Source organism: Mauremys mutica, chromosome 9 (genome assembly GCF_020497125.1).
Source record: "Mauremys mutica isolate MM-2020 ecotype Southern chromosome 9, ASM2049712v1, whole genome shotgun sequence".
NCBI lineage: Eukaryota > Metazoa > Chordata > Testudines > Geoemydidae > Mauremys > Mauremys mutica.
In genome coordinates, this window is record NC_059080.1 from 48,344,940 (window position 1) to 48,368,813 (window position 23,874).

Below are 23,874 nucleotides of genomic sequence, written 5' to 3' on the forward strand. Positions count from 1 at the left end.
TGGGCTGTTCACATACAGCCTCTGCCATGTAAGCTGCTCCTTGGATTGTGCAACCGAATGACACCAGCCAATATCTCCGGTCCCAGACAAAACTCTAGGAACTTCTGTCTTGCAGTGTCCAGTTATGCCCGCTGGACACTGCAAGCTTATATGAGTTTGTCAATTTAACAAAGAAATTGATATGTACCAGGCTTGTTATCCCAAGGGGAGTCTCTGACATGCTTTAAACCAAACACACTGCTTCAGGTAGAATAAACAAACACATTTATTAACTACCAAGATAGATTTTAAGTGATTATAAGTCAGAGCATAACAAGTCAGATTTGGTCAAGTCAGAGCATAAGAAGTCAGATTTGGTCAAATGAAACAAAAGCAAAACACATTCTAAGCTGATCTTAACACCTTCAATCCCCTTACACACTTAGATGCTTCTCACCACAGGCTGGCTGCCCGCCCTTCAGCCAGGCTCTCCACTTTGATCAGCGCTTCAGTCACTTGGTGGTGATGTCTGTAGATGGAGGTAGAAGAGAGAGGAAGCATGGCAAACATCTCTCCCTTTTATCATGTTCTCTCCCCCCCCCACACAACTTCAGGGTCAGGTTAGCATTACCTCATCAGAGTCCCAAACTGACCAAAGGAAGGGGGGTGACTCACTCAAGAGTCCAACAGATCCTTTGCTGTTGCCTAGTCCAGTGTCCTTTGTTCCTGTGAGGCTGGGCTGCATTTGTCCCATACATGCCCTGATGAGGGGTGAACTGACCCTCTGCTTCTGGAGAGTTTTTGCCTGGGCTTGCTTTAAGCCATGAGGACACATTTTCAGCTTCATAACTCTATACATGAAATTACATCCTATAACATTACTATAACAATGATTACTATAACATTACCATAACAACAATGCTAAGTACATCATGAGCCTTCCGAAGACACCCAACATGACAAACTTTGCATTAGATACCACACAATCATATTATAAGGATGAACATGGGGGTGCTGGGTGTTCCCCCGAGGTACAGAGTGTCACACCTCTCCCCTTAGTCAGTGACTAACCCTCTTGCAGTAAACTATCTTGAAGGTAGTTTGTATTATAGTTCTTTTGGCATCCAGCCATTAAAGCCAGGAGGTAGTGTGCCTCTGTTTCCACATTCACACACAGCAAACCAGGTTTTTTATGGTTTCTCTGCTGTGATAAGCTTTAAGCCTGTTTACAGGCATTAATTGAAAAGTAACATAATCATAAGATTTAACATCAGTAACAAAATTCTTATCCCAAAACTTACCATTAATACCAAAATTTGTATCTCAGATGGGTGTTTACAAGTATCTTTATGATACCACACCCTCTGTTCAGATAGTGTAGTTTGAGGTTAATTTGTTCATTACCCATTGTGTCCTTTGACTCTCTTCCATGTAATCAGTCACTAGCATTTCCTTCCCTCCAGTGTTCCCCTCTGTGTGGGCTCTTAATTTAATCATGTTTCTGGAATTTTGGTACCTCGGGGTCTGGCAAGATATGTGTTCAGGGGGATCCTGCACATTGGCTGGCCCTTTGGGGAGTGGTCTCCCAACCCCAGGACTGTACATATGCGGAAAATCCAGCTCCCCTTTGGGGTTACCCTGTGTTTCCCCTTCCCAGCACTGAGAACTTCCCTGCCCCCTAGAGGGCTGTGATCTGTGCTCTCTGGTCTAGGTGTGTTTACCCTTTGATCAGATGCACCTTTTCCCAGAAGCTTTCTGTCATGGGGTGGGACTCACCCCTGTGGCACCTTCTGCTGGTCATCCAGGGAATTAGCATTTCCAGCTCCAGAGCACCCTCTGCAGGCTGGTGTCCCGCTTGCTCCTGGGCCCAAGTCCCTCCTGGACGCCGGTGCCCATTTCAGGCCAGGGTTCTGCCCCCTGGCAGTACCCCCACAGATCTGGGTCTCCCCTGCCCAGGGAACCCCCACCCTCGCCTCAATCTATGGCCACTGCCAGTCATCACCTAGCCCCCATTCCCTGGGGCAGACTGCAGTGTAAGTGCCACTCATCACCAACAAGTGGGATTTGGACCTACTGCCTCTGCCTCTGCCCACCCTTGGGCCGCCCTCTGCAACCCCAATACCCTTCTGGCCTTTAACAAGTCCTGCAGCCTGGGGGATTTCCAGGCTGGATCTCCTCCAGTCCTGCTCCACTTTAGATACCCTGCTTAGCTCCCCAGCAACCAGGCCCTTCTCCCTCAGTAAGGGGAGGAGGGATAGCTCAGTGGTTTGAGCATTGGCCTGCTAAACCCAGGGTTGTGAGTTCAATCCTTGAGGGGGCCACTTAGGGATCTGGGGCAAAAATTGGTCCAGCTAGTGAAGGAAGGGGGCTGGACTTGATGACCTTTCAAGGTCCCTTCCAGTTCTAGGAGATTGGTATATCTCCAATTATTACCTTAGCAAGCTAGAGAGAGATTGACTGCTCCTCACCCACTGCCCTCTTATGAGGGCCAGCTGGGCCCTGATTGGGGCATGGCCACAGATGAGGCTGCTTCCCCAATCAGCCTTTCCCCAGCCACTGGATCTACAACCACTGCCATAGACTTTGGTCTGGGGTCTGGTTCCACCACCTCTGGCTGGATCCCCAGGCCAGTGGTATCAGGGGACACAGACTGAGTCCTTGTAGGAGGCTCAGGAATGGAATTACTTGTGGAGGCCTGTTTAGCCTGGCTGTGGGCAACCATCCCCAGCCTTTTAGCTAGCCTCACATGGTTGGCTACGTCTTCTCCCGGCAGCATGGGAATGGGATAATTGTCATAGCCTTCAAAAGTCCATATTCCTGACCAGCCCTTGTACTGGACAGGCAACTTGGTTGTAGACAAGTTAAAAGAGTTGGCCTTAAAGGGTTGCACCATCACTTGGGCCTCTTGGTCGATGAATTTGGGGTCCACCAGGGATTGGTGGATAGCTGACACCTGTGCTCCAGTGTCTCTCCATGCAGTAAACTTCCTCCCGCCCACACTCACAGTTTCCCTTCGCTCTGGGGGTATTTGCAAGGCATCTGGGTCTGAAGGCTCTCAGTGGGACCCTGGGCTGATGAATTGCAGTCAACTGGTACTCTTGGGGCAGTTGGCCTTCACATATCCTAGCTCATTACATTTAAAGCATCGCCCAGCTGACCGTGGGCTGGGGTGAGGTGGGTGGTTGGAGAGTGGGGTGGTGGGATGAGAGGGCATCTGAGGTCTCCTTGGATGTGGGGAGGGGTCCTCCTTGCAAGGTGGGGCCTTGGGCTGACTCTGATGGTATTGTCTCGGGTTGCCCCTCTAAGAACTGCTCCATTTGTATTAGGAGAGACAGATCTTCCAGAGACTTAACATTTGCTCCTGATATTCAGGCATCCCAATTTTTTACAATGTGGTAGGCATGTTGGGAAAATGCCACGTCTGGTTTTCACCTTAGGGCTCTGAACCGCTGGCGGGCATGCTCAGGTGTTAGCCCCATCCTAATTCTGGCCTTTTGTTTAAAAAGTTCATACTCGTTCATGTGTTCTTTAGGCATTTCAGCTGCCATCTCTGATAAGGGTCCACTGAGTTGTGGCCTCAGCTCCACCACATTTTGGTCTGGAAGGGTGTTGTACCCAAGGCAGGCCCTTTCAAAATTTTCTAAGAAGGCCTCTGTATCATCGCCTACCTTGTATGTGGGGAATTTCTTGGAATGCAGAGTGGTACCTGGAGGAGGACCGTTAGGGCTACCTGGCTGACCCACGTAGCCCTTTCCAGCTCTAAGCATTTCTGCTCCATTTCCGCCTCTAAGCGCTTTGCCTCTCTCCTCCGCCTCCAAGCGTTTCCCCTTTGCTCCTGCCTCCAAGCACTTCGCCTCTCTCCTCTCCTCCGCCTCCAAGCGCTTCACCTCTGTTTCCACCTTCAAGTGCTACATCTCTCTCCTCTCCTCCACCTCCAAGCACTTCTCCTCTGCTTCCAAGGACTTCTCCGCTGCTTGCACCTCCAAGCACTTCATCTGTAGGAAGAAATTCTTGTCTTCCACAGTTAGAACTTGTTCTGGGTTAAGGGCATCCCTCCATCTTGGCACCTGGATCTTGGGTTGAGAAGAGCTATCCATTCCCTCCAGGGAAATTTCCGGTCCCCCATTCCCTCCCTGCATTTCTGTCATGGAGGTGGATGTCTGGGCTTGACCTGAGTCTCTCTTCTCTGTGGTGTGCTGCTTTGGGAAGACTGATTGCTCTAGATTTTCAGTGCCCAACCACAACCTCATGCACAAGGCTGCCCTAATCTAGCCTAGCTATTTCGTTGCCACAAAGCTAGACAAAAAAATAAACTGCTCATTGGACTCCCTGGCTTTGCAGGATGAACCCTTTGTGTGCCTGTTCCTCCTCAGGCAGAAAAGGAAGGAAGGAAGGAACTCCCTGGTTTTGCAGGCTACCAAAAGGAAAAATGTGTCCTTTTAAAATCCTGAGGTCTGTGCTTCTGGTTCAGAATGATCCCACTGCTCTACCACCATGTCAAGGCTAATTCCCCACTCTGGCACTTCGAGTGCAGAAGGTGGGGGCCCGAAAGGATTCTTAAAAATTAATACTGGCCACTCAAGGCTTGTATTAAACTCCCAAGGTTACAGCTTCTCTCTGACCTCAGTTTGGTAGATGCTGCCACCACCCAAGTGCAGAACCCCTTTGAGAGCCCAGGAAGGCGCTCTTGGGAATTCCTTCCTGTGAGGTACCCTTAAGCCTTTTCACCGCGCTCCGGGGAAGAGCTGAGAAGGGTGGGGGGAAAGGAAATCAGCTGTTTTCACCAGCTAACTAAAAAACATGTGCACAACCTCTTAGGACACAGAAAATCAATCTTGTTCTTAAAAAAGGTAAATTTTATTTAAAAGAAAGTACATTTGGGAACTCAGGCATTCGCTAGATTTCAAAAGATTAAGCACCAAGAATAGTTTTCTTGAGGTCCAGCTTAAAGGTTACAAGCAAAACAAAAGCACCTGGGGTTAGCACAGAGGAGTCCATAAGCCATAAAGAAATAAAAAAGAGATAAACCTAATCACATCTTCCTAGACATTTCCTGATCTACTTACATATCTGGGGTTTCAAATGAGTAGTTTCTAGGTATGATATCGGGGATTTTTCATACCAGGCCCCAAGCTTCTTACAGCATAGTTGTTGCCCTGTTCGCGTCTCCCCGGGAGAACAAACAGACAGATCAAAGGGGAATCTTTGTTTCAATTTTTAAAAGTTCTAGCCTTCCCATTGGCTCTTTTGACCAGGTGCCCACTCAATTCCTTGTACCTATGCATAGCAGTGAAATTTTTAAATCCTTTACAGGTAGAGCAATTAGAGAACAGCTACTAAGAGGGATTTTATAGCTACTGCCTGGCTGGGTGTCCATAAAAGGGAGCTACCCCCCCCCTTTTCATTTATCACAGGGTGCCTTACCCGGGGTACGGTGACCCCTGGGTAATGTACCTTGGGGCACCTTATGCAGGGCACAGTGACCCCTGGGTAACATACCATGGGGCACCTTACCCAGGGCACGGTGACCTCTGGGTAACATACCATGGAGCCTTTCCTGGGGCACAGTGACCCCTCTGTAATGTACCCATGGGGCACCTTACCGTGGCATGGTCATCCCTGGGTAACGTCTCATGGGGCACCTTTCCCAGGGCACAGCAACGCCTGGTTAACATACCATGGGGTGCCTTATGCAGGGTAGGGTGACCCCTCAGTAATGTACCATAGGTCATCTTACCTAGGGCACGGCGACCCCTGTGTAACATACCATGGTGCACCTTACCTGGGGCATGGTGACCCTTGGGTAATGTACCATGGGGCTTTATCCAGGGCATGGTGACCCCTCAATAATGTGCTATGGATCACCTTATCGGGACACGGTGGCCTGTGTGGCCCTTGGAGTCTTTCAGGGAGGATGGGTGTCATTCGGAAAGGGACTCTCTAGCTCAACACAGGGTCTGGGCTTGATGCAGGAATGCCTGTGGGAGGCCATCTGGCTTGGGCTGAGTGGGGTCAGACCTGCATCACAAATCTGTGACTCTGTGGACAAGGCAGTGAGAAAGGAATTGTGCTGATGGTGCTGAGCAGTACTGAGCTGCCAGAAGGGACACCCTGCAGCTCCTGATGACCCAGTCTGACTGCCATCCTCCTGAGATCTTTTGTGTGAGACTTTTCAGCAGAATGTGGCATGGCAGGACACCAGGTCTTGTGCTCCTCTCACAGATGTCCAATTTATGCTGCTGTATCTCCATTGACTCAGTAGGAGTAGTTCCTGATTTACACTACTGGGTGTGAGAGAACAAACTTTACAGTGGAAACAAGATCTGCTGCAAGTGAACTGGACCACATCAATGAGTGCAGTGAACTTGTGCTGCCACAGTTGAAGAGTGATCTCTGATCCACCGCCCATTGAACTTGATGCAAAGTCTTCCATTGACTTCAATGGGCTGTGGATCCAATCTTGATTGCCTTACAGTTGGTTATACATCCAAACTGTCCTGCCCCTAATAGTGGCACTGTAGTAAGCAAGTAGCACATAGAATCATAGAATATTAGGGTTGGAAGGGACGTCAGGAGGTCATCTAGTCCAACTCCCTGCTCAAAGCAGGACCAACGTCAACTAAATCATTCCATCCAGGGCTTTTTCAAGACAGGCCTTAAAAACCTCTAAGGATGGAGATTTCACCACCTCCCTAGGTAACCTATTCCAGTGCTTCACCACCCTCCTAGTGAAATAGTGTTTCCTAATAGCCAAAATAGACCTTCCCCACTGCAACTTGAGACCATTGCTTCTTGTTCTGTCATTTGCCACCACTGAGAACAGCCTAGATCCATCCTCTTTGGAACCTCCCTTCAGGTAGTTGAAGGCTGCTATCAAATCCCTTTCACTCTTCTCTTCTGCAAACTAAATAAGCCCAGTTCCCTGAGCCTCTGCTCGTAAGTCATGTGCCCCAGACCCCTAATCATTTTTGTTGCCCTCCGCTGGACTCTCTCCAATTTGTCCACATCCCTTCTGTAGTGGAGGGACCAAAACTGGACACAATACTCCAGGTGTGGCCTCACCAGTGTCAAATAGAGGGGAATAATCACTTCCCTCGATCTGCTGGCAATGCTCCTACTAATACAGCCCAATATTCCATTGGCCTTCTTGGCAACAAGGGCACACTGCTGACTCATATCCAGCTTCTCGTCCACTGTAATCCCCAGGTCCTTTTCTGCAGCACTGCTGCTTAGCCAGTCGGTCTCCAGCCTGTAGCGGTGCATGGGATTCTTCCTTCCTAAGTGCAGGACTCTGCACTCATCCTTGTTGAACCTCATTAGATTTCTTTTGGCCCAATCCTCCAATTTGTCTGGGTCACTCTGGACTCTATCCCTACCCTCCAGCATATCTACCTCTCCCTCCAGCTTAGTGTCATCTGCGAACTTGCTGAGGGTGCAATCCATCCCATCATACAGATCATTAATAAAGATGTTGAACAGAACCAGCACCAGGACCAACCCCTGGGACACTCCACTTGATATCGGCTGACAGCTAGACATCGAGCCATCGATCACTACCTGTTGAGCCCGACGATCTAGCCAGCTTTCTATCCACCTGATAGTCCATTCATCTAATCCATACTTCTTTAATTTGCTGGCAAGAATACTATGGGAGACCGTATCAAAAGCTTTGCTAAAGTCAAGATATATCACATCCACCGCTTTCCCCATATCCACAGAGTCAGTTATCTCATCATAGAGGGCAGGGCCGGCTCTACTGTTTTTGCCACCCCAAGCAGCGCGCCGAATTGCCACCGCAAACAGTGAGGGCAGTCAGTGTGCCATTAGGGCGGCATGCTCGTTTCCACGGCGGCAGCAATTCGGCGGCAGCTTCTGTCTTCAGCCCAAGCACCTGCTTGGAATGCTGGTGCCTGGAGCCGACCCTGATAGAAGGCAATCAGATTGGTCAGGCATGACTTGCCCTTGGTGAATCCATGTTGACTGTTCCTGATCACCTTCTTCTCCTCCACCATGATGTTCGTCCATCGTTGTCGATGAAGACCTCAACAACTCATTCATTCGATGACCGGGCTCTGTGCGTCCGAAGATGACTGATCAGTCCGATTCGGGCGTGGAACGTCCTGTCACACGTCGGGCAGACATGTGATGGCACTGTCGATGATGTGCGGGCAGCTCTGGACTTGCGCAGCTCACGCTTTCTTTCAGCCTCAGCAGTACGCCTCGCCTCAGAGGTATTACTGCCTGTGTGAATGAGGCTGCGCCATGCTGGATGGTTCAGTGCGAGGGTTTCCCATGTGGCGGTGTTCATCTCGAGGGACTTCAGAGAGGTCTTCAGCGTGTCCTTGAACCGCTTCTTTTGTCCTCCATGGGAGCGCTTTCCCTGGGTGAGTTCTCTGTAGAAGAGCTGTTTAGGAATGCGCTCGTCTGACATTCACACGACATGCCCGGCCCATCTGGTCTGGGCTCTCATCAGCAGTGTGTGAACTGACGGCAGACTGGCTCTGGTAAGGACTTCAGTATCGGGCACTTTGTCCTGCCATCTGATTTCGCAGACAGGAAATGTGGAAGTGATTGAGCCTTCGTGCATGACTCCAATAGACAGTCCACGTCTCACAGGCGTACAGCAGAGTTGGAAGCACCACTGCTCGGTAGACCTTCAGCTTCATTGGTAGGCTGATCCCTCGACGTTCCCAGACGTTGGCGCGCAATCGGCCAAATGCAGAGCTGGCTTTAGCAATTCTGCAATTTATTTCATCATCGATTGACACTGCTCGGGAAAGGGTACTGCCCAGGTACATGAAGTGGTCCACTGCCTGAAGTCTCTGTCCATTTACAGTGATGGACGGTTCTGAGTACGGAGTGTGGGGAGCTGGCTGGTGCATGACCTCAGTCTTCTTGATGTTAATGGTGAGACCGAAGTTGTTGCATGCAGATGAAAACTTGTCCATACTGGCTTGCATTTCTGGCTCTGTACTAGCATTCAGAGCACAATCATCGGCAAAGAGAAAGTCTCGAAGTACAGTTTCCTTCACCTTGGTGATGTCACGCAGTCGCCTCAAATTGAATAGTTTCCCGTCAGTTCTGTACTTCAGGCCTACTCCTTCAGTGCAGTGTTGAAAGGCATCAGTCAGAGTGGCAGAGAATATCATGCTGAATAAAGTGGGTGCTAAAACACACCCTTGCTTGACGCCATTGGTGACTGGGAAGGCCTCAGATGTTTCACCGTCATCCAGGACACGAGCCATCATACCGTGATGAAATTGACGTACCATTCGTATGAATCTGTCTGGACAGCCGAATTTCGACATGATCCTCCACAGGCCCTGGCGACTGACAGAGTCGAACGCTTTCGTGAGGTCCACAAAAGTTGTGTAGAGTTCACGATTCTGCTCTTGACATTTCTCCTGTAGCTGACACGCAGCGAAGATCATGTCAATAGTCTCATGTCCCTTGCGGAAGCCGCACTGTGATTCTGGCAGTAAGCCCTGCTCCAGGTGAGCGATCAATCGGTTCAACAGAACCCGTGCAAGAACTTTCCCCGCTGTAGAGAGCAGCGAGATTCCACGGTGATTGTCGCATACCTGGCAATTGCCCTTCCTCTTATAGAGGTGCACGATGGACGCGTCTCTAAATTCCTGTGGAATGGATCCGTGCTTCCAGAAGGACTGAAACAGCTCAGTGAGTTTCCATAGCAGCACGGGTCCACCGACTTTGTACACCTCTGCTGGTATGGCATCTGACCCTGGGGCTTTGCCACTTGACAGCTGGTTGATGGCTTTCTTCACTTCGTCCTCTTCTGGTGAAGCATCCATGGAGTCATTGACTGCAACCTGGGGCATCTTGTCAATGGCCTCATCATTGATGACTGAGGGGCAGTTGAGAACTGCTTCAAAATGTTCAGCCCATCTCTGGAGAATCTGCGTCTTCTCTGTAAGGAGCACAGTGCCATCAGAGTTCAGGAGGGGAAAGCTCCCAGAAGACTGTGGACCATAGAGTGTGTTGAGGGCTTCATAGAACTGCTTATAGTTGTTCCTGTCCGCATACGTCTGTATTTCATCTGCTTTGGCGCTCAGCCACAAGTCCTGCATTTTGCACAGTCGGTTCTGTACTGTTCTGCGAGCGTTGATAAAGGCGGTCTTCTTTGCCGCTGAGGATGGGTCGTTCTGATATGCACGATGCAGGCGGTGCTTCTCAGCAAGTAAGGCCTGGATTTCTGCATCATTTTCGTCAAACCAGTCTTGCCGCCTGCATGTGGAGGGCCCCAATACTTTCGATGCAGCTGTATGGACAGTGTTGCAGAATCGCTCCCAGTCTTTCTCAGCGTCATCCTCAATACAAAGATCAGCAAGCTCATTCTCTAGGTCTTCCGCTAGATTTTCAGTGATGCGGCTGTTCTTCAGCTTCGACACGTTGATCCTTTTGAGAGCCTTACAGCCTTGTGGTCGTCTCTTCGGCATGATACGGAGTTTCATTTTGGATACTATGAGCCTGTGATCCATCCAACAGTCAGCGCCGCACATAGCTTTTGTAACCCTGACATCTTGTCTGTCCCTTCTCCTGATGATGACATAGTCGATCAGATGCCAGTGCTTGGAACAGGGATGCATCCATGAAGTCCTGTTATGGGTAGGGAGGTGGAAGACCGTATTGGTGATCAGAAGGTCATGTGCTGCACAAGTTTTCAGCAGTAACAGGCCATTGCTGTTACACTTTCCCACTCCATTTTTCCCGATGACTCCTTCCCAGGCTGCGGCATCGCATCCGACTCTTGTGTTAAAATCGCCAAGCAGGATCAGCTTGTCTGTGCGGTGCACTGATGATAGCAGAGCATCTAGTTCTTCGTAGAATTTATCCTTCACATCCTCTGGGTTGGTCATTGTGGGAGCGTATGCGCTGATCAAAGTAGCTTGTTTTCCTTTTTGAAGCGGAAGCTGCATTGTCATGAGTCGGTCATTCACACCCTTGGGACTGGCAAGTTTCCGAACAAGATGATTCTTGATGGCGAAGCCAACTCCAGATTCGCGACGCTCATCACTGCTGCGGCCACTCCAGAAGAATGTATAGCCTCCTCCTGACTCGGATAGCTGTCCTTCATTAGCAAGGCGAGTTTCGCTAAGGGCTGCAATGTCAATGTTGTAGCGTGCAAGCTCTCTGGCGACAAGTGCTGTTCTTCTCTCCGGTCTGTCTGCCGTGATGTTGTCCAGTAGCATGCGCACATTCCATGTGCCAGTGGTGATCGGTGTCACTCTAAGTTTTGTTTTTGTTCGACCGCTTTTATGGGATCCCTGCCAGCCGCGGTATGCTGGCCAGGGTAAGGTGAAGCAGACAATGTTTAGGGCACCTTTTCTAGCCCCCTCCTCATTCTACGGAGGTGAGCAGTGCAATCCTGAATAGAGCTGCTCAGTCGCTCAAGAAGACGCCGAGCTCCACTGCTGCTTCGGTCAGTGAGGAACAACCATTATACCTGAGCCGCCTGTGTGCAGGTCCGCGGCTACAGCTCCCAGTGTATCCACACCTGCTGCTTCGTCACTCGCCCATCGCCACAGGACTTGATATGATGTGATATGATATGATGTCGAGACTTGCACGTGAATTGGATTAAAGTGAGGGAGAGTTGCGCGACATCAACCTCACTCTCTCTTCCCAGTTCCTATCTGTATCCAGTGGCAGGACAAGAGTCGAGACAGCTGGAGATAGGGCAGGGCACAGTGGATGACCAGGATGCCTACGTGTCTTGTCATGCTCTTGAGCGTTCCAGAACGCTTGCTGTCACCGCCTTCCTGACCGTTGAACCAGGTTTCCTCAGTCAGCCAGATCCAGCCTTTGCATGCAATGGGTAGACAGGCCCTAACTCACCGAGAGTCTCAGACTCATCGGCTACCCTCACCTGGTTTAGCCCGCCAGTCGAGATGGTTTCTGGGGTGTGGCCGCTGTCGCATGCTGACGGCTACTTGGAGCCACAGGTGAGAGCTGGGTGTCAAGTGGGGACCAAAGTGGATGAGCTACTCCTAGGAGTATGACTGCTCCCCCATCAGAGATACTACCCCTCCCTGACAACCCCATACACCCCTCCTCCACCATAGTAATATGGTGAAGACTCCAGATCACAGGCAGTCCTGGGAACCTAGCTACATTGTGTATTCTTTGTCCTAAGTGTTCTCCTCTGTGCTGGCTGGAAGCATGACATGTACAGTAGCTGGGCCATCACAGCGTTAATGCTCTCCCTGACCTCTCTGTCAGGCAAGCCCTGTATGGAGTGCCACATGGCTCTGCAGCAGGGTGAGGGATGTAACTGTTCAGGAAGGTCTGTCCCCATCCAGACCTGTCCTAACGGCCTGCTCTGCTCTTGCTCGATGTCAGGAGAGTCTGTGTCTGGCACTGAGGGAGGAGAAGGAAGAGGCTGTGCACCGGCTGCACCAGGAGAAGGAGGAGCTGCTGTCCAAATGTGAGGCTGAGAAAGAGGAGCTGGCTGAGGAAGTACTGAGTTTGCAGCAGGAGCGGGATGAAAGCCTCCTCCTGTTGGAGAATGACAAGCAGAAGGTAAGCAGGGAGAGCAACGATCCTGGAGGAGCACTGGCTGCAGGAAAGGTCCAGTCCCAGCCTCTCCCAGTGGAAGGCGCTGTAGGGAGTGGTATAGCATGCTGGCTGTGGAGAACTCAGAGAAGGGCTCTGGGGAACTCAGAGGCATGGAGAACATACTTTACAAAAGGAGACTTAAGGAACTTGGCTTGTTTAGCCCTAACCAAATGAAGGCTGAAGGGAGATATGATTGCTCTCTATAACTACATCAGAGGGATAAATACCAGGGAGGGAGAGGAGTTATTTAAGTTAAGCGCCAATGCAGACACAAGAACAAATGGCTATAAACTGGCCATCAACAAGTTTAGGCTTGAAATATGCGAAGGTTTCTAACCATCAGAGGAGTGAAGTTCTGGAAGAGCCTTCCAAGGGGAGCAGTGGGGGCAAAAAATCTAACTGGCTTCGAGCCTGAGCTTGATAAGTTTATGGTGGGGATAGTATGTTGAGGTTGCCTACAATGGTATGCAGCCAATCTGCAACCGCTAGCAGCAAATATCTCCAACGGCCAGAGATGGGACACTAGATGGGAAGGACTTTGAGTTACTGCAGAGAATTCTTTCCCAGGTGTCTGGCTGGTGGGTCTTGCTGAAAGTCTAAGGGTCTAATTTATTGCTATATTTGGGATTGAGAAGGAATTTCCCCCCGGCTCAGATTGGCAGAGACCCTGGTGGGGTTTCGCCTTCCTGTTGAGCATGGGGCAGGGTGACTTGCAAGTTTAAACTAGTGTAAATGGTGGATTCTCTGTAACTTGAAGTCTTTAAATCGTGATTTGAGGACTTCAGTAACTCAGCCAGAGGTTCGGGGTCTATTATAGGAGTGGGTGGGCGAGGTTCCGTGGCCTGCGATGTGCAGAAGGTCAGACTAGATGATCATGATGGACCCTTCTGACCTTAAAGTCTGTGAGTCAGTGAGTCTACTTCAGGCCCAGCCTGGGCCAGCGGGAGGCGCTGTGGGGAGTGATATAGAGTGCTGGGTGTGGGTAACCCCACAGCTACTACAGGTCCAGCCTGGGCCAGCGGGAGGCACTGTGGGGAGTGATATAGAGTGCTGGGTGTGGGTAACCCCACAGCTACTACAGGCCCAGTCTGGGCCAACGGGAGGCTCTCTATTGAATGGCATAACAGAGCTAGCTGCAAGAAAGCGTGCAGCCACTGCAGTCCTAGCAGGGGGCACCTGTGGAGAATGTTCTTCTGTCCCAACATGCTGAGTTCCTGCACCTGTCCTTCCACGTGTGCCATTCTTGAATGATGGCTCCTGTCTGTTGCACCCTGCCAGGCACTGTCCCTGAAGGAAACAGAGAAGAGTCTGCTGTCAGAGAAGCTCAGCGAGGCCCAGCGGGAGCTTATGAACGCCAGGATGGAGATCGACCGGGTGAAGCTGGAGGCTCTGAACCGCCAGGAGCAGGATAAGGTGAGCTCAGATCCTTCTCTAGACACCATGTGGCCCAAACAGTAATGTGCCCTGCAGGATCCTGCAGGCTGGAGTTCTGCTGTGGCCAGCCCTGCAGCAGGAAGATGCTTAAGCACATGTCGAATTCCAGGCATGTGAGTGATCCCATTGAAGCTGATGAGTGTCAGTAATGGACAGGATTGCCTGTTTATCCTCCATGTTGCTAGCCAATTGTTTGAAAATGGCCTGGGTCAGCAAGCTCCAGATGAATTCTGGGATACAACAGGAGGGATGATAAGAGTTGAATCCATAGTCGGACAGTTCCTCTGCACGCTGACTGGTATCCCCTAATCTGCTGTGAAAAGTACCCAGAATGCACAGTGCCTAGAAACAGCAGTTGGTGCCTGGGATACCTACCTGCAGTGCAACATGCTTCTAGCAGTACAGCACTGTAAAATGTGGATGTGAAGCTTCAAAGGGGAAGTAGCTTTAGGCAAAGGCATGTGCACAGTGTGGACACAGTCAGTGCAGCTACATTGGTCCACTTACATCGATACACACTAGACTGCCACAACTTCTGCATTTAGACAGAGCCTTGCTATGAGAATAAAAACCCTCTTGGGTGGAGAAGTCTTTCACTGCCTCTGTTAAGGCTAATTCCCCACTCTGGCACTTCGAGTGCAGAAGGTGGGGGCCCACAAGAATTCCAAAAATTAATACTGGCCACTCCAGACTTGTATTAAACTCCCAAGGTTACAGCTTCTCTCTGACCTCAGATTGGTAGATGCTGCCACCACCCAAGTGCAGAACCCCTGTGAGAGCCCAGGAAGGCAAAAGTTGGGAATTCCTTCCTGAGGGGTACCCTCAAGCCCTTTCACCCACCCCTCCTCCAGGGAAGAGCTGAGAAAGAGGATGGAAAAAAAAGGAAATTAGCTGTTGCCACCAGTTAATTAAACAACATGTGCACAAGCCTCTTAAGACACAAAAATCCAATTTTGTTCTAAAAAAGGGTTAATTTTATTAAAAAAAAAAAGAAAGAAAGAAAATACATTTGGGAACTCAGGCTATTGCTAAATTTTAAAAGAGCAACTACAAGGATTAAGCATCAAGAGTAGCTTTTTTGAGGTCCAGCTTAAAGGTTACAACCAAAACAAAAGCACCTGGGGTTAGCACATTACAAGCAAAACAAAAGCACCTGGGGTTAGCACAGAGCAATCCGCAAGCCATAATTAAATAAAAGGGATAAATCTAATCACATCTTCCTAGACATTTCCTGATCTACTTACATATTTGGGGTTTTAAATTAGTAGTTTCTAGGTATGATACTAATGATTTTTTCATATCCGGCCCAAGTTTTTTACAGCATAACTGCTGTCCTGTCTGCTTGTCCCCGGGAGAACAACAAGACAGACAGACAAAAGGGGAGTCTTGGTTCAATTTTAAAAAGTTCTAGCTTCCCATTGGCTCATTTGGCCAGGTGCCCACTCAATTCCTTTTACCTATGCATCTCAGTGAGACTTTTTAACCCTTTACAGGTAGAGCAATTAGAGAACAGCTACTAAGAGGGATTTTATAGCTACTGGCTGGCTGGGTGTCCATAAAAGGGAGCTACCCCCGCTGCCTTCATTTATCACAGCCTCCTACATGCACTGAAAATGTGACTGATCTTACAAGTCAGATGGCTTGGCCAGTCTAAATCTACTTTGTTGTTATCAGAGACACATCACTCTGCATAGAATCCCGTTACTGGCCAAAATTAAGGCACATAGGCACCGCTGTGTACTTGACCGTTGCTTATACTGTTGGTTCCTGCAATTTGCTTGCAGAAATCCATTGTGAGGTTTCAGTGAGCTAGCATAATGTTGGCTGGTTTGGTTTGGTTTTACAATCAGAAATGTATGCATGACATCAGCGGGGGCTCAGCCACCAGATAGATCATTCCAAAGGAGAGCATGCATGTTAAAGAATAGTCCCTTAACAACAAACAAACAGTACAAGAAGGATATAAAACTCCAACCAGAACTCATCTGCAAAGCATTGACATTGGAAAGATTGGTTGGGAACCAAAGGGAAATCAAATGCAAAGAATAACTTTCCTCAATGACTGTAAACAATTCCCTACCCCCAAATATCACTGAGTGGGAGGAATGGAAATAACCTGCTGTGGTGTAGTGGTGTGATCAAAAGGGGGGAGACTTTGTTCCCTTGGAAAATGTTCCATTTGATTCCCTGGGTCCAGTTGTATTCTCACTGAAGTCAACAAAAAAAGTTCCCTTGATTACTATGGGGAAAGGATTGGACTTTCATCTTTAACCCCTATGTGGGATGTGCAACTGTTTGAATAACTAGACTGTAAACCCTTTGTTGCTGGACCTGTGTTTTTAGCTACCTCTAAAGATTAATGCACACACACCTTACGTGACATTATATAGACAATAATAATAGTCACTAATACACATTCCCTGGTGGTCTAGTGGTTATAATTAGGCACTCTCACTGCTATAGTCTGGGTTTGATTCTCAGTCAGGGAAAGGGGAGTATAGCTCAGTGGTTTGAGCATTAGCCTACTAAACCCACAGTTGTGAGTTCAATCCTTAAGGGGGCCATTTAGGGATCTGGGGCAAAAATCTGTCTGGGGATTGGTCCTGCTTTGATTAGGGGGGTTGGACTAGATGACCTCCTGAGGTCCCTTCCAACCCTCATATTCTAAGATTCCAGCAGCAGATTTCTCTAGCATAGGGACTGACATACCAAGGAGTGCAGAGAAGGCACAAAACACCTCTCATTACTGCCTTCCCTTCCATCACCTGTGAGAGAAGTAGCAAAACAGGATCTAGTCAGTTTCACCTTCCTGAGCTCTTCTCAAGACTAGCTCAGAAACAAGATGAAACTGACAGAGCTGGTCAGCTTTGCTTTATTGCTGGCTCATACTGGGAAGCAGAGTGGAGGCTGAGGATAATCCAGGCAGAGCAGTGAAGGGAAAGAATAGAGAGGAGCCAGTGGTGGAGGGCAAGGAATGGGGAATGAAACCATGGATGAGCAGGTAGGGGAGGAGGCAACATGGAGTGAGAGCAGGAAAAGAAGCAAAGGACAAAATTGAGAGAGCACAAAAGAGGGAGATGGGGTGGGGAGGAAGGGAGAAAATTCTCAGGAAGAAAGGAGCTTTCTCTGTGTGTGACACCCATAGTAATGCCATACACTGTACAGCCATCTTTCCTCAGCACCCCACATTCTCACACACAGAGATTTATGCTGGGCTTGGGGCATAAATCAAGGCTGTTAAAGCCTGCTGTGGAACATTCATCCACTGGAACATCAGGCATTTTGAAGATTTGTGATCAGGCCACAAAGCAGGATTTAATTAGGTCTTTAATTACTTGATTGGCTTTGATTATGGTTAGAAGACATCAAGTGCCATGGATGTGCTAAGGACAATTATCCCTCCCCCATCATGTCTGCTCTCCCACAGCATTCTCCCTCTCTGAGCGTCACATTAGACAGAGAGGGGAAGTGACACCCCTTAGGTCACACAGCAAGTCAGTGGCAGAGGCAGTATCAGAAACCAGATCTTTTGAGCCCAGTCCCATGTGGTATCCTTTAGCCCAGTGGCTCTCAACCTTTCCAGACTACTGTACCCCTTTCTAGAGACCAATTTGTCTTGTGTTTCCCCATGTGTCACCTCACTTAAAAATTACTTGCTTACAAAATCAGACAAACATACAAAAGTGTCACAGCACATGAGTACTGAAACATTGCTACTGCCTCATTTTTACCATATAATTATCAAATAAATCAGCTGGAATATAAGCCTTGTACTTACATTTCAATGTATAGTATATAGATCAGTATAAACAAGTCATTGTATGAAATTTTAGTTTGTACTGACTTCGCTAGTGCTTTTTATGTAGCCTGTTGTAAAACTAGGCAAACATCTAGATCAGTTGATGTACCCCCGGGAAGACCTCTGCGTACTCCCAGGGGTGCGTGTACCCCTGGTTGAGAACTACTGCTCTAGCCCATATCTCAGCCCAAATCCCGCTGCACTCTTGACCTCCCTTGAACGCACCTTAATCCATCCCTCTTCCTTGTCCTCAGATATTGCCGGTTACCTGGTTCCTGCACTCTGCCTCCAACTAATCTGCTGTCTTCCTGTCCTCCGAGATATTTCCTTGACCCTACCTTCCTCTTTAGCTGCCAGCCCTCCTCCATACTTCCCAAGCACATGCTATACTCCTACTGTCTCAACTTCCCACATTTACACCTCCTGCAGTTTGGCTGCCTGCCCCTCTTCTTCTCAAGCTGCCCTCAGCCAGGTCACCAACAGCCTCTCCCTGGCCAAGCTGCATAGCCTTTTAGCCTAGCTGTGTGCTCCTCTAGACACAGCTGATCATGCTCTCCTCTGGCTAGAAAGGCCCTGCTCACCTATCAAACACTCCTTCAGGGTCACCTTCTGGGTCCTCTTCTGATGCCCACAGTGCTCTGTCATTGACTCCCTCCAGAATTACTTCCCTGGCGTTGCCATGGATTTACACTGAGAATACACTGCTGAGGATGTACTACACATAATTCATTAATTGGTGTGCTCTTGTTGCTGCTGGACTCAGCAGCCAAGGGGTTAAGGCAAAGATGGTTTGATTATATAAATTCTCTCCTGTCTGTGTGCTATGGGCAGTGCCTCACAGTCCTGTAAGGAGGGGGCTCTACCAAAGGGAGAATGGGCAGGGCAGAGAGTGAGTCTAAGCCACAGAGGCATCTCCAGGGAGCCCATGTGTTGCAATGAAGTGCTGGAAGCTGCCTTGTATTTCTTCATCCTGCTGTATGCATGGCTCTGAAATTGACATTCCTTGGAGAAATCATATGTAGCCTGCAACCCAGTAAAAGAGCTTCTGGCACCAGAAAAAAAGACCTTGCCTAAGAGTCTCATTTCCTGGAGCTTCCCCACCCCTCCACCCCAGATGAGTTCTCTGCTCAGATAGCAACTCATGGGCCAGTGTAGCCTTAAGGACTTATCTACCCAGCACCGCAGTGTGAACTAGAGGGGTGTGAACTGTAGAGTGCTCTAGTGTGTAGTGCTCTAGCTGCCCTATGTAGACTCTACTGACAAGTTTTAAAAGGCAGCTAGTTTGTGCCAATGCAGTCCTGCTTCAAACAGAGCTATGGTACACGCACTAGGTACTACTTAGAGCACACTAGCAGGGTCACCAGGGGGCAGTTAGAGTGCTCTACAGTTTATGCCCCTCTAGTTCGCAGACAAGCCCTTCAAAACACAGAAGGGAAGTGGAATCCTGTTTAGTCCCAGATGCTATGTGCACCGTCTGCATCTTTGCCTGCAGCTTGAGGCTTTGGTTTGCTTTTTCTCCACCCATCTCTCAGAATTTTGCTGGCCAGGCTGCATGTGGCAGAGCAGGGAGTGGAATAATGGGCCCATTGGGATCACTTAAGAGTCCCTCAGTGAAACATGAGGCCAGATCCCCAGCTGGTGTAAATTGGCATAGCACCATGAAAGTTAATGAGCCAGAGCCCCAGATGATGTAAATTGGCATAGTTCTGTGGAAGTCAATGGTCCAGGCACCCAGCTGGTGTGAATCAGCAAAGCTCCATTGACGTCCACTGGTCTGTACCATTTACACCAGCTGAGGATCCATCCCTTTCTTGGTAGCCCCCCAGATCTTTCATCTTTGCTTACTTGTCACCGTTATTGTTGGTGGAATGCCCCAGACTGGCAGATGTCGGGTCCAGCTCTGCTCACTCACTTGACTGAACTCCATTGACTTTGCTGGAGCTGTCCCTGATTTACACCTGGAAAACTGCAATCAGAATCCGGATTATAGAGAGCTGATGAGTTGTGTGTCCTTCCCCCCCACCCCCGCTCCATGTCAGAGGATTGCAATAAAATGCTGGGTTTTAAAGAGACAGTTTATAATCTAGTCAGCTTCCAAAAAATGAGTTCAGTGTAGTTTGAGGTGCTGCCCCTGCCCATGAAACCCCCTGACAGGTTTGTGTTGTCCTCGGCTCAAGTGCGGTTTTGTCTCCTCTTTTGCTGTGTGAGAGACCCACACAGATCTCAGGGAAACCACTGACACTAGCCCTGATCCTAGCCACGCTGACTAGAGTACGGTTCCACACAGGCCTGATGTCAGTGTGGACAAGGGGCCGTTTGGGAGAACTAGCTGGCAGAATTGGGGCCTCCCTTTAGTACACAGGAGAAACATTGCAAGTGAGCGAGTGGTCAAATGCTTTTGGCTTTGGGCGTCTTTGGGGCTGCTTGTAGCAATACTAGGTATACAGTAATATAGACAGAAATGGGTAGGGTGAGCACATCCCTTTAAAGCCCCTCCTAAGTCGGAGTATCTCGATACAGGCTATTTCTTGCATCCAGAACAGAAAGCCCTAGTTTGTGAGGAGCCCTAGGAAATGCCAGGGGATGCTTTGTGTATGCTTTATGAGTAAATCTGCTGTAGCCGTATAAATGCTGCTGGTGGGATACCACACAAATGAAGGTGTTTTCATGCAGATATCCCAGGAATCCCCACTGCAGCCTGGATAATATAAAACCAATGCAAACATCCAGGAGGCTGCAGAGAAAATATACATGGACGCAGAGAGAGGAGCGAAATGGGCAAGGATTAACCAGCTTTAACTTCAAAAAAAATCTAAGTGGGCCCCAAGCTCCCAAGTGCTCGCACAGCTGAGGAACCCTGCTAAGTTCAGTAGCATTGCTCATATGAATAAAGTTAAGCACTTGAGTTTTCCAGGATCAGGGTCTAGGACCTTTTGGGGGTCAGGGGGAAAGCATAAATCTACAAAGCAGGGAGGAGATGCTGAGGCGTGACAGTGGATAGCAGCCTTTTTATCCCCTTACAGCATGTTCTGGGGACAGAAACTGACCATAATGGGTGAAAGTCTGATCCTCCTCCTGTTGGAGTTGATTAGAGTTTTCACAGTCACTTCCTGGGGCCCAAAGGCTGTATCCCCATGGGCTATATCTTCAGCTGGTGCAAATCAGCATAACTCCATAGACGTCAGTGGTGCTACGTTAATTTACACCAGCTGGGAATCTGGCCCGTAATGTCCCAACCCAGAGAGGTAACGGGTTAGTTCAAGCACCTTTGGAATTCTGCATGTAGCCATTTTGGATGCCCCATTTCAAGGAAGATAGAAGCAAATGGGAGTCAATTCAGAGAGAGGCAACAAAAGAGATTGCAGGTTCAGAGAGACTGACCTATGTCTGGGAAAAGGCGACAAGAATGAAATCTTTGTATAGTACAGTGCAAGACACTGAAGGGGTGCAAGGAGAACTGTGCAGTATTAAAGGATGGGAACATGACAGAGAGGGATGATTGTATAGAGTAGTTCAGGGAGGAGTGACAAAATAATGAGATCAAACTTCACAAACAAAAATTTAGGCTAGACATCGGGAAAAATTTCCTAACAATAAGGGCAATTAAACCATGGAATAATTTTCTCAGGGAAGTGCTGGAAGCCCCTTCGCTGGAGCTGCTCATACTTGGTCTAGACAAGTCACTCGGGAATGTTCTGCAGGGAGCAGTTCTGCATTGGCAGGGGGCTGGGGTGGATGATCTAATAGGTCGCCTTCCATCTCTGCATTTTATGATTCTACGAATTTTAGCTCCATTAGAAATGCAGGAGAGAAAAAATCCTGGGCAGATCATGGGACACAGTAAAGAATCAAAACAGGCATCCAGCACAATGGAAAGGGAAAACGAGAACATATGGAAACAGCTGACGATGCCCTTTAAACCCTTCCTGGCTAAACGCTATGGGCTGCCGTCCCATTGCTAGGAGCCCTGGTTAAGAGGAATAATTTCTGCCCCCTTCCCCCTGGCTTCTAGAAGGGGGCTGGCCCAGAGCAGATTGCTACCTCCATGTGCCAGCATTGCTGTGCTTGCAGGCATGTTGGCAGTGGAGCTCAGCTCAATCCCTACCCCTCTGCCTGCTCCTGCAGTGGGTATGTGGGGAGGCCATGCCCCTGCTCAACTGCATGTGCATGGCCAGGCTGTTGTCTGGTCCTATGGGGGGGTGGGGGAATTCACCCCTTTGTGCAAGCACAAGTGTCAGGCCCCCCCTGCAGGCACAGAGCTGGAATAGCTGCCCTGCATGATGCCCTGCAGGAGTCCTCTGGTCCAGGAGGTGTGCTGGGGGCATGGCTGAGACAATGCTAAACCCAGCCATTCCCAGCTGCTGGGGGGACACTATAGCCAGGAGAGGCTGGCCTATGAGGCTGCTTGGACAGGCTGGAGGCTAACCAGCCCCAGCAGTCCAAGGATCAAGGGCACACATTGGGTTCAGTACAGGCACAGGGATGAATCCCCCTGTGGGCCTGATTCTCCTCTGACTTACATCTACATGGATGGGGAATTGGCCCGTGGAAGCAAATGGCCCTCACTGTGAACTCACACTGCTTTCACTCCACTGCAGCACCACACAGTCCCTCCCAGTGCACAGTACTGGGGGTGAGATGGGAGCCAGGCCTTGCTGTGACTGTGTTGCAAGGTGCATGGAAACTTGTCAGGAAGGCAGGGAGGGGAGTTGCGCAGCGTGAGAGTGCAGGAGCTGGGCAGAGGAAGACAGGGGTGGCCTGCATGTGTTCCATGCCCCCTGTGTCTGATGCATGGAGGATGCCAGTCCGTCAAAGTCCCAGTTCTGGAGCTTTAGCTCAAGCTGGAGCAGCCCTCATGTTTAGCTCTGGAGGTCTCTGTTTCAGGCCCTGGCCAAAGTGGTGTCTGTCACCTGGGTCTTCTGCAGTGCACCCTAGCTGTAAAGCAAAGCACTGGGCCCTTAAGCAGCATGGGCACTGTCTGCCACCAGTGATGACCTGGCTTAGGGAGAGGGCAGCAGCCCTTTGGCATCACCCACTGGTTTACAGAGCCTTGTCCTGCAAACCAGCACACTCCTCCCCACAGGCCTTATGCTCCAGGCTCCGTGGGGCCAGCCGACAGTGAGTGTGTTACACATGGGGGTTTGCTGGTTGGAGCATGAGTGCAAGAGGCAAAGCAGCATGGCATGCAGCCAGCCTGGCACACACGGGCACGCAGACTGAGCATCACTGACAGCATTGTCCCCTCTTGGTCCCCCGCAGAACACAGTCACCAGTATCACCGGAGAGCTGCACACCTTCCAGGCTCAGTTTGAAGACGCGGTGGCTGCCCATCAGAGAGAGGCCAAGAGCTTGAACGAGCACATAAAGGAGCTGGCAAGAGAGAGGGACTCTGCGGGGAGGGAGGTATGTATGGCTGTTCTGGGTCATCTGTGGACTGTGGGTTAACTCTCTGCTTGCCAAGAGTCTGAGCAAGCCAGTCTGACAGAGGAGACCAGTTCAGCCTCACCTGCACTGGGGCTTTGCCCTGAGTCCAGCCATCAATGCAACTGTCGCCCACAAGGGAGTGTGTTACAGGCCCCATGCCTTGCCCACAAGAGAGGAGAGGAGTCCTCGCAGCAGCAGCTCTAGCTATGGAGTGCTGGCTCTTTAGCTCAATCTGTAGCAGCTTGTGCTTTTAGCTCTGGAGGTCCTGGGGTCAGTCCCTGGTGACAGCCGTCACATAACACTAGCACAGCATTGGTAACAGACCCAAAACACGTTGTAGCTGTGCGCTCTGGTCCTGTGCAAGTGCCCTAGAGCCTTCCTGCTGGGTACACTACACAGGGAGCTTCCCACAGCCATCGCTTCTACACCAGCCATGCAGATGGCACAAGCTGGCTCAAACCCTGGGGGAGTAAGGGCCAGGTGCAAGCCCTAGCCCAGTGCTGTCTGCGATGTGGGCTCTGCTCCCTGGCTAACAGCTCTGGTGAGTCAGCATCAGAGCGAGAGAATGGCCCCCACCACAAAAGGACAGGAGAGTGGGGGGACAGAAAATTAAAAAACATGAAAGAGGAGAGAGAGTAATTTAACATGACAGGCTGTTTATT

The 23,874-nt window shown here is 49.7% G+C and overlaps 1 protein-coding gene across 2 annotated transcripts in view; it reads left to right on the forward strand.

Annotated features, from left to right (window-relative positions):
- Positions 1-23,874, forward strand: part of CROCC2 (ciliary rootlet coiled-coil, rootletin family member 2) — a 146,540-nt gene that overhangs the window by 71,873 nt on the left and 50,793 nt on the right. For both annotated transcript variants that reach the window (XM_045030239.1, XM_045030237.1), the window contains exons 21-23: positions 12,340-12,519; positions 13,834-13,968; positions 23,048-23,191. In XM_045030239.1, coding sequence (XP_044886174.1) covers positions 12,340-12,519; positions 13,834-13,968; positions 23,048-23,191 — 459 coding nt within the window. The remainder of the gene's footprint in view (positions 1-12,339; positions 12,520-13,833; positions 13,969-23,047; positions 23,192-23,874) is intronic.